Below are 9,021 nucleotides of genomic sequence, written 5' to 3'. Positions count from 1 at the left end.
GAATGTGCGCACATCAACGCGAAAGCTGATGAACTCGGATTTACTTTCTGGAACGAGGGTGACGCGTCTGACAGAAAGTATCGCTCCGCCTACACTGTGGAGGTGGAGCACCAGCCGCTCGCCGACTTGCTGTTCAAGCGTATCGCGCCGCATTTGCAGCGCACCATCGCGTTCCCGGAAGCAGACGAGCGGTGGTCGCGTGAGCTTGGAGCCCACGAGTGGCAGGCCACTGGGGTCAATCCTCATCTCATGTTTGGCAAGTATTCTTCTGGCGGGCACTTCGGACCCCACACGGACGGATCAACAGTGGTCGATGTGAACAACAGAACGATTTTCACTGCGTTGGTCTACTTGGAGGACACGCCACTCAAAGGGAGGACTCACCTGCTCGGTGAATGTCAGAAGGACGCTGCACCTTTGTTTGACGAGTCCACTGGGCAGTTTCACTGCCATCCTGAGAACATCGTTGCAAGTGTGCAACCCCGCGCAGGCCGCGTGCTAATTTTTTATCATGACGACATGCATGAGGCAGAGGCGGTGGGAGACGGCTGCTCCAAGAGAATCATAAGAACTGATGTCTTCTACACGCGCCGACCCGCGATTCTGACGTCCGAGTCCGATCAGAATGCGTACTCCCTGTGGCAAGAAGGCCAGCTTCTAGCAGAGAAAGGCGAGCACGATGCGGCCACCAGGTGTTTTCGCCAGGCATTCAAGCAGAGCAATGCACTTTGTGAGCTGTTGGGCATGTAGGACATCGTAGGGCAATGCGCTACATAGCTATCGTCTGGCACGCTTGGGGTTTCGAGAAGGGGTTGGAGAGGAGCGTTTCTTCGGCGCAGCTTTCTTCCCAGAGGAACCGTTGACACTGGATTGAGATTGCTTCTTGAAGGGCTTGCCGCCCATCGGCCTCTTCGTTGCACTTTTGTTGGACCGTCCCTTCTCGCTGTTGGACTTTTGGGATCTCGACCGCTTTCCACGGTTCTCTTCTTTGATTTCCTCTTTAACTCGAGGTTCGATTTTAAAGCTACGTTCCACGGCTCTCTCCAAATTATGTCGCAACTGCCTGTCCAAGTCGCGGACCTCGTTCGCGACATCGAGAATGAGGAGCTTCCCAAAAGGCAGGTCCTCAGGCCGTAGGACGGCTCGTGTGTCCTTCACCTTCTGGCTGGTGGTATCGCAGGCTGCTGCTAACCGCTTGATGTCCTTTCTGGCAACGTCGTTCAGAGATGTTTTCGCTACACGTCTCAAATTGGAACTCATGGGGAAGGACACTTCGGGAAAAGAGGGGTGTTGAGACAGCGTAGCCAAGTACCCAGCACACGTCGCAGTGGCCAGACCCACAAAGTTTGAGGTGACACGAGCGGCACGTCGCGCGTGCTTGGGTATCTTCAGAGCGGTTAGCCAATCAATCTCAGTAAGGACCTCGCTGGGGTCCCGGCTCTTGGCGTTACGGAGGTTATCGTTATCCGCGACAACGATGTCGTTAAGCAGGCCCAGCAGCGACGCTCCCACGGAAATGAAGGTCCCCTGCTCAGCCATGGTGTCCGTCAGCATCCGGAGCGCTTGCAGCCGAAAGGGAAGCATTTCGACTGAGCTAGTATACAAGCGGGTGGCTGCCAGAACGAGGTTGATGAGCTGGCTATGCAGCTGGCTGACGTCGGCCTGCTGCTTGTACTTGAAGGTGATTTCCAGCCAAACGCGCATTGTCGCGAGGAACTTCCAGGAAAAAACAGCTGTCTCGTGTTGCAAGCAAGCTCTGGTTCGCTTCTTCGCAGCCGTCTTGGTCTTGGCGGAGAGGCTGAGGGCGGAATTCAATTTTCGCATATGGATCGCGTACTCCCTAAGCGTATGGGCGCACAATGCCGGCAACGACTCACACCACACCGCCGATAGGAGTTCGCGAGCCGCATTGACGATGAACATCATGCACGAGTGATGCGCTGAGGCGACCTTACGCGGGAGATGATTCGCCATCTGCGTGAAGAGGACCCTGAGGTAGGCCTTCACGGCCAACTCCTTGCGCTTCTCTAAGACATCCGCAGCGATTTCTTCAACTTTCTTTTTGAAAGGAGATTTGACGCAGGAGTAGCAGTGAAACTCTGGATTGACGACAAGAGTCATTGTCTGTTGGAAAATGACGAAGACCAGCATTCTGACAGAATCCTTGTCAAACGCCATATCCGCAGACAACCCGAATAATAACGGAGACAGATCCTTGAGAAGCCGCAGACCTGTCTGCGGAGTAACAACGAACCATTTCAACACTAGCGGATCAGCAAGAGGCAGCAGAACCTCTCCCACCACTCGAGGTGGTAGGTCCTCCACTAGTTTCAGGGTTCTGCCGACAATGGACTTTACGACAGGCAACACCGTGAAGAAGGAGGGGTAGTGCCGATGACTGGGTGTTCTTGAAGGCTCATCAACTGCCTCGCGCTTCATGGTGGTCTTGAATGTAATGGCTTCAATCAAAAGAGGAAAGGTTTCCAGAGTTCGGGAAACAAAGCCCTGTGTCAACTCGTCGTCGGCTTCGGACAGCGTACCGGATTTCAGAGACTGGATCATGTGGGAAAAGGCCGCAGAGAGCGCGTGCAGACTGCTCATGCTTGGTGACTCGAAACACTGCTCGACTACCTGCTCGTAGTGCGCCAGTGAGCCGCCCTCCGGCGTCACCTCGTCCTCAGCCAAGTCGAAGCAGTCCCCGCTATCCTTCAGGTACTGGGCGAATTCGGCGTCGACGTCGCCTAATCCTTGCAGATCCCGGTTGAATGCATCGAGCTCGTCGAGAACGTCTTCATCCTCTTCGTCGACCTCGCTTTCCGCGACGGCGCAGTCTGCGGCGTCGTTTTCAGAATGGCCTCTATTAACTTCCTCGAGTAGTGCACTGAGGTCCTCGAGCATTTTGTCGATTTATGGACGACTTGTTTCAGTTCCCGTCGGTTGAGGAGGTAGCCGGTAGCTCAACCCCCACCCCCGCACCTCAGCCTGACTTCTGGCAAGACACCCGCAACCGGGATCTTCTGCGGCAATTGAACCCACCAATCGCGTCGGAGCCTGAGAACAAGGCGGACTTGGCGCATAAGTCAGGCGCAGAGGTCATCGGATCCAATCTTGACCATCGGCGACGTGGTTTTGGACGGAAGTGATGGCATTTCGAGTGTACGCAAACGTTGAAGTTTCATGAGTATTTACTTCGTGACTGATTGAACTCTTCACACGTCACAGAACATAACAGGACCAATGTAAACTCAGACCCAAGACCACGAGAATACCCTCTAGTTCTTAAACAATTCCAAGCTACTCGTTTTTCTTATTCTCCTCAGCTTTGTCGCCGGCCGACTCAACACTCTTTGTCGCCTCCGCAGCAGCGTTGACGACCTTCTCCGTGACAGCCTCTACAGCAGCTTTAGCCTGCTGGACCTGCTCAGATCCCAGCACCTTGTCCACATGGGTGCCCCAGACAGCCACCTGCTCACGAACTACGCGCTCGTAGGGCTCAAGCTTGATGCGTAGTTCCTCCACAACCTTCTGACCATGCGACCGGTACAGATCTACGCCTATGACAGCGACCTTGTCGACCAAGTTCAGCTGAGGAAGGGAAAGGGCGACGAAGAACGCCACCTTCAACTCGAGGTAGATGGAGAGCGGCAGCAGTGAATCAATAGCTTCAAACAAGGGGTCGAACAGAAAGCAAAAGGCTTCCAATGCGACGAGTATTAGGAAGTGGAGGTTGCAACGACGCATCGCCGGTACATCTTTGGCGAGCACCGCCTCCGCGGCCTCCCAACTCGGAGCTACTCGCGCGGCGAGGAACAAAGTGAATTGGAGCAGGCAACGAGGCAGCATCTTTTGATGAATTAATCGTTTTCTGGTTCACATCGTCATGAATGTGGGGTTAGCGGGCCCTTCGCAAATCGAGAACGTCTTCAGATTTCACCTCCACTCGACAACCACTACGGGTAAAGAACGCACCAGGAGCGGAAAAGGTTACTGAGTGCCTTTGAGCTGGCTTCACTATAGACCATTGTACAAAATCAGACTTGTCACTGTCGGTGTCGTCATCGCTTCCGTCAGGATCCATAGGGGAAGAGAACAACATATTTCCCTTGCGCACCCCAACGGGGGCACGCTTCAGTCGTTCGCGCACACATACAGGTTCAGGCGGGTCATCGTGGAAGCTCTCCGCTGATGAGCACTCTGCTTCTGAGGTCAGGTCGCCCTCAGACAATGCGGTTGTGGAAGCCTGTGATCGCTTCGACATCGTTTTAATGTTGCAATTATGGCGGGTTGACAGTTCATTGGGTATGAAGAGGTACCGGGGAAGAATTTCCTCGACTGATTCTCAAACTTTAAATGTTCCTTAGTCGAAATCCTCACGGAATACGACTGGTGCTTTGAGATGTTACTGGGCCCCGCCGAAATGCATGTTGATCCTTCAGTTCAGATGGTTAGTGTCACCACGAGCGTTCTAACCAACAATTTTAGTATACTATTGGAGGTATTACCCCACCATGTTTACAAATTGCCCTCGGATCCGTTACAGTCACGGTAGTCCACCACGCTACCGTCTGAACTTTTTTTTTAGATATTAAAACGCATCATTGACAAGTATCGTAGACTCATCCAAATGGTCGGGTCAACCTCCACTTCCACGTTTCTTCAGCCTCCTCTACGAAGTATGGGCTGGTTCAGCGAGCCAATTGGATCATGTCATTCAACATTTTCGTCGTCACGCTAGAAAGTCAACTCTTCGACTGCTGGGCGGTTAGAAAGTCAACTCTTCGACTTCTGGGCGGCTAGAAAGTCAACTCTTCGACTGCTGGGCGGCGTCGTGTGACTGGAGCCACCTCTCGAAACTTAGGGTGATTTTTGTCTTCAAGCATCTCGAACATGAGCATCTCCACAGTGCAGAACTCACACCCTAGCTGCTCCAGCCTCTTAAAAGCCGTGTCCCGGTCCAGCAGTCGTTGGCTCGACACGGCGTCCGTCGGTATGAACACGGTGTAGCCCTCAGCTATCAAATCCCTGGCTGTCTGCCACACACACACATGCGCCTCCCCACCGACGAGAATCACCTGTCGTCGGTAGCAGTTGTCGACGAGGAACGCGCTGACGTCTTCAGTGAGCATCGAGAACTTGGTCTTCGCGAAAATCGGCGTCTCAGGAGTCAGAAGCTGCTTGACGCAGTCAGTAGTGTTCCCAAGTCGTTCGGGGTACTGCTCTGTTACACACACAGGAATCTCCAACTTGTTGGCCACCTCGATGATTTGCTGCACTGAGTGATTCAAGTGCTCTCCTCCAAAGAACTTCCCATCGAAGCAGGTCTGCATATCGCAGACGAACAGCAAGGCATTGTGGGTACAGCACTGCGACATTTGAGCATTTCTTGACGGTAGCTCGTTGGTGTGGGGCTTAGGAGTTGTGCTTTCGTCTCCAGTCCACCGAAAAAATGTCGTCGAAGTCCACCTCATCGGTACAAGTCGGCGTGAGGGACGCCGGCGGAGGGATGGCTGGGGGCCGCGGCATGATATGTGACCTCTGTTGTTGCAGTTGTCGCAGTCTGTGCATGAGATCCTCTTGAGGGTCGTCGAGCTCCTCCAGAGGTTCATTGCGAACTTGTGCGGCGCTCTCCATAGCTCTGACCCGCGTGATAGTGTCTTCAAACAGTTTCATTTCCAGGTCCAAGCGCCTCTCTAGAAGCTCTGAAGGTGCGGTTACCCCCAACACCGCTGCTTCCTGGTCTTTGTCGTCATAAAAGCCTTCCGGCATGTTAATGGCCTCTCTTTGTTCCTGAGCTTTTTTCGTCTCTTCTCCGAGCTGGTCGGCTGATCGTTGGAGCCTACTATGATAGGCCGTCGAGTCGTCGTAGTCTGTGTCACAGTCAATCTCTGGGACTTCCTCAGGGTCTTTGGCCGTCACGGGCGGCTGTGCTAGCATTTGCTTAGGACGCGTTAATTTGCAAAGCAGATCAACACTCGGCTCCTCTATTAGGTACTCGTCTTGAAAGGTGTACTCCTCCGGAGCCTGTGGGGTCACAGCCAGAGATTCAACATCGTCGAAGAAGTCCATAGGCATCGTCGGCTCTGTTTTCCGTTTCTTCCGACGAGCCATTTCGGCCGCTGCCAGTTTTACGAGTTCTTGCTGTCGTTTGGCGTCGCGACGCTTCTGGCGCAGCTCAGACATTGGAGCTTAAATTCCGGTTTCACGTGAAGTCTCCACCGGTAGTCCTCAATTCTGCTTGGACCGTCTACTCTGCTCACGCGAGCTCATATGATGGATCTGTGTTATGATTGCTTCGCTCTCGCCCCACACAGCTCTGATGAAAGACTGTAGGAAATACATTCCTCATCAATGATCGCACAATCTGTCATGCCAGCAGTTGCCTCGTACGCCATTGCCAATGACCACCAAATGAGCCACACCGCGCCAAAGGGGCAATATCATCCCCAAGGCGCTTTCTTCGTCCCTTACGGCGTTCCTTTGAAGACAGGCATGTCTGCTGTGTATGACAGAGCTCGAGTTCACACCTTTGAGTCGCCTATCGAGTGGCGGGTGACCTCCGCCGCGAACTCCGTCATGGCCAAGCCAAGGGCGGTCAGCATGACTTCGTCATCCAGTTCGTCATCCAGTTCGTCATCCAGTTCGGATAGCAGCTCCATCAGTGTTAGGACTGAGGGTAACCGAAGATGCTGCGGAAGCACCGGACATGACACCAAACCCAGGAAGGGCAGGGGCAAAAACGGAAAAAGTTGCTGCCAACGCAGGAAGCAACATCACCACTTATCCGAGGGCACTCACAACCATCACAAGTCCAAAAGATGCTGTTAACTTTAACTATTGTTCATGTGATCGTATCCCTTAACCGTGTTTGGACTCTCTAAGAAGTCGTAACTGCCACGTAAATCACGCCAATACGTGGCAAAACTTCGACATGTCGATCGCCCGAACTTACCAGCAAGAACGTCTGTACATCGAGAATATCAACGACCACAGCCTACGCATCAAGAAAGGCTTCGTGCCGAACATGAACGTGGAGGGTGTAGTGTATGTCAATCAGCCACTGGAACTGCTGCTGCGAGACGAGCTAGCGAGCTACTGCAAGCGGCAGGCCGGCAACGACAAGGCGCTCGCGGGATTTCTGCCCGCAGTGAAGCAGATCGCCAATGTCGCGGCTTTACCTGGTATTGTGCGGCGCGCGATCGGGCTCCCAGACGTCCACAGCGGCTACGGCTTTGCTATCGGTAACGTCGCCGCGTTCGACACGCTCAACGAGAAGGCCGTCGTCTCGCCGGGAGGCATTGGGTTCGATATCAACTGCGGCGTGAGGGTGTTGCGGACGAATCTGATGGAAGCCGACGTGGAGGAGTACAAGGAGGAAATAGCCCAGCAGCTCTTCAACCACGTCCCCGTGGGCGTTGGCTCTCGTGGGATCATTCCGTGCAATAGAGCGAATCTGGAGGAGTCACTGTACCTAGGACTCGACTGGTCTGTTCGGGAGGGATACGCTTGGGTAGAGGACAAGGAGAAGTGCGAGGAGTACGGTCGCATGCTAATGGCTGATCCGAGTGCGGTGTCCCAAAGGGCCAAGAAACGAGGTTTGCCTCAAATGGGAACGCTGGGTGCTGGAAACCACTATGTCGAGATGCAGGTCGTGGATGAGATCTACGACGATGACGCCGCGAAGCAGATGGGCATAGAGCGGGTCGGACAGGTTTGTGTGATGGTTCATTCGGGCTCCCGAGGCCTGGGTCACCAAGTGGCGACTGACGCTCTGCAGATCATGGAGAAGAGCGACATCAAGATTAACGATCCGCAGCTGGCATGTGCCCGAGTCCACTCCAAGGCCGGTCAAGAGTGAGTCTTTGTCGGAATATGCATTCAGTTACCTGAAGTCCATGTCGTGTGCTGCCAACTACGCCTGGGTTAATCGGTCCTCCCTCACGTTCCTTGCGAGACAAGCCTTTAGTCGCGTGTTCCGTATGGAGCCTGACGACTTGGACATGAACCTGATTTACGACGTCAGCCACAACATCGCCAAGTTCGAGACGCACCTCATCGACGATAAGCCCACGCCGTTGCTGGTGCATCGGAAAGGCAGCACTCGTGCGTTCCCGCCTCACCACCCGCTGATTCCCATCGAGTACCAGTCGTGTGGCCAACCAGTGCTCATCGGAGGGTCCATGGGCACGTGCAGCTATGTGCTGACCGGCACGCAGAAAGGGTTCGACGAAACCTTCGGTTCCACCTGCCACGGGGCTGGGCGGGCTCTCTCTCGAAACAAGGCTCGAAATTCCGCTATGGACTACACGACGGTGCTTAGGAAGCTAAATGACCAGGGCATCGCTCTGAGAGTGTCCAGCCCCAAATTGATAGCAGAGGAGTCGGCTGAAGCATACAAGGACGTCACTCAAGTTGTGGACACATGTCATCGAGCGGGAATCAGCAAGAAGACCTTCAAGCTGAGGCCCCTGGCAGTTATCAAAGGTTGATCTTCAAGTTGAAGTCTCTGGTCATCAATGAACGGCATGCAACTGTTGCAGTCATAAAAGTTTGACCGTTACGCATGTATCAACTTGGTAGTTTCTTCAGAATCCGACTCAGCGTCTACCTTAGCTGCGGGCACTGGAGAACGCATTTGCCGGGTGAAGCTCATCGCTACCGCGACAGAGACGATTACCACAGCGATTATGACCAGCGCAATGGCGATTTGCTGCGTTGCAAGTGCCCATCGATGCCAGGAGGTCATTACGGCCGGATCCGGAAAGTAGACCCGAACCCAGTTCAGTTCGGATTGGACCACTTTTCTACCAGCCAGGTCAACTTCCTTGCGGTAGTTGCCCACGACAGCGCCCTCGACGCGGAGTCGGTGCATAGTGGATAGGAATGCGTCGAGAGTCTCGGCGGTGACGGGCAACGCCTCCTGAGCCACGATCCACTCCACGTTCTCCTGGCAATCTGGGGCCGTGTGGCTGCCCAGGTACCGATGGTACTTGACTCCAGTCATCTGCATCAGCAGGAAGAGGT

The 9,021-nt window shown here is 54.1% G+C and overlaps 9 protein-coding genes across 12 annotated transcripts; 3 read left to right on the top strand and 6 right to left on the bottom strand.

Moving 5' to 3' along the window:
• Positions 1-249: 249 nt before the first annotated feature.
• Positions 250-750, top strand: KVP18_002323 (uncharacterized protein; the record flags this gene model as incomplete). Its single annotated transcript, XM_067953121.1, has 1 exon — positions 250-750. The coding sequence occupies one exon, from the start codon at positions 250-252 to the stop codon at positions 748-750; it is 501 nt and encodes a 166-aa protein (XP_067805488.1).
• A 27-nt stretch (positions 751-777) lies between these two features.
• KVP18_002324 (uncharacterized protein) lies at positions 778-2,898 on the bottom strand (the record flags this gene model as incomplete). Its single annotated transcript, XM_067953122.1, has 1 exon — positions 778-2,898. One exon carries the CDS (start codon positions 2,896-2,898, stop codon positions 778-780), a length of 2,121 nt encoding a protein of 706 aa, XP_067805489.1.
• An 11-nt stretch (positions 2,899-2,909) lies between these two features.
• Positions 2,910-3,143, top strand: KVP18_002320 (uncharacterized protein; the record flags this gene model as incomplete). The annotated part of the gene is made up of 1 exon (XM_067953116.1): positions 2,910-3,143. The coding sequence occupies one exon, from the start codon at positions 2,910-2,912 to the stop codon at positions 3,141-3,143; it is 234 nt and encodes a 77-aa protein (XP_067805483.1).
• A 151-nt stretch (positions 3,144-3,294) lies between these two features.
• KVP18_002319 (uncharacterized protein) lies at positions 3,295-3,843 on the bottom strand (the record flags this gene model as incomplete). The annotated part of the gene is made up of 1 exon (XM_067953115.1): positions 3,295-3,843. The coding sequence occupies one exon, from the start codon at positions 3,841-3,843 to the stop codon at positions 3,295-3,297; it is 549 nt and encodes a 182-aa protein (XP_067805482.1).
• A 49-nt stretch (positions 3,844-3,892) lies between these two features.
• KVP18_002325 (uncharacterized protein) lies at positions 3,893-4,258 on the bottom strand (the record flags this gene model as incomplete). Its single annotated transcript, XM_067953123.1, has 1 exon — positions 3,893-4,258. The coding sequence occupies one exon, from the start codon at positions 4,256-4,258 to the stop codon at positions 3,893-3,895; it is 366 nt and encodes a 121-aa protein (XP_067805490.1).
• A 535-nt stretch (positions 4,259-4,793) lies between these two features.
• KVP18_002326 (uncharacterized protein) lies at positions 4,794-5,372 on the bottom strand (the record flags this gene model as incomplete). Its single annotated transcript, XM_067953124.1, has 1 exon — positions 4,794-5,372. One exon carries the CDS (start codon positions 5,370-5,372, stop codon positions 4,794-4,796), a length of 579 nt encoding a protein of 192 aa, XP_067805491.1.
• Positions 5,373-5,409: 37 nt separating this feature from the next.
• Positions 5,410-6,180, bottom strand: KVP18_002321 (uncharacterized protein; the record flags this gene model as incomplete). Its single annotated transcript, XM_067953117.1, has 1 exon — positions 5,410-6,180. One exon carries the CDS (start codon positions 6,178-6,180, stop codon positions 5,410-5,412), a length of 771 nt encoding a protein of 256 aa, XP_067805484.1.
• A 748-nt stretch (positions 6,181-6,928) lies between these two features.
• KVP18_002322 (uncharacterized protein) lies at positions 6,929-8,486 on the top strand (the record flags this gene model as incomplete). Of its 3 annotated transcripts, XM_067953118.1 has the most annotated exons (2): positions 6,929-7,851; positions 7,880-8,486. In XM_067953118.1, the coding sequence occupies 2 exons, from the start codon at positions 6,929-6,931 to the stop codon at positions 8,484-8,486; spliced, it is 1,530 nt and encodes a 509-aa protein (XP_067805485.1). The 3 variants fall into 3 exon arrangements, with proteins under 3 accessions (XP_067805485.1, XP_067805486.1, XP_067805487.1); XM_067953119.1 differs by lacking the exon at positions 7,880-8,486 and having other exon boundaries at positions 6,929-7,855; XM_067953120.1 differs by lacking the exon at positions 6,929-7,851 and having other exon boundaries at positions 7,893-8,486.
• Positions 8,487-8,554: 68 nt separating this feature from the next.
• Positions 8,555-9,007, bottom strand: KVP18_002318 (uncharacterized protein; the record flags this gene model as incomplete). 2 transcript variants are annotated; one of them, XM_067953113.1, is made up of 1 exon in its annotated part: positions 8,555-9,007. In XM_067953113.1, one exon carries the CDS (start codon positions 9,005-9,007, stop codon positions 8,555-8,557), a length of 453 nt encoding a protein of 150 aa, XP_067805480.1. The 2 variants fall into 2 exon arrangements, with proteins under 2 accessions (XP_067805480.1, XP_067805481.1); XM_067953114.1 differs by having other exon boundaries at positions 8,555-9,001.
• Between the last annotated feature and the right edge of the window lie 14 nt (positions 9,008-9,021).

This window comes from the organism of the source record quoted next, assembly GCF_019968955.1.
Source record: "MAG: Porospora cf. gigantea A chromosome Unknown PgA_NODE_969_length_9021_cov_460.194, whole genome shotgun sequence".
Lineage (NCBI taxonomy): Eukaryota > Apicomplexa > Conoidasida > Eugregarinorida > Porosporidae > Porospora > Porospora cf. gigantea A.
This window is presented reverse-complemented; position numbering and strand designations above follow the sequence as displayed.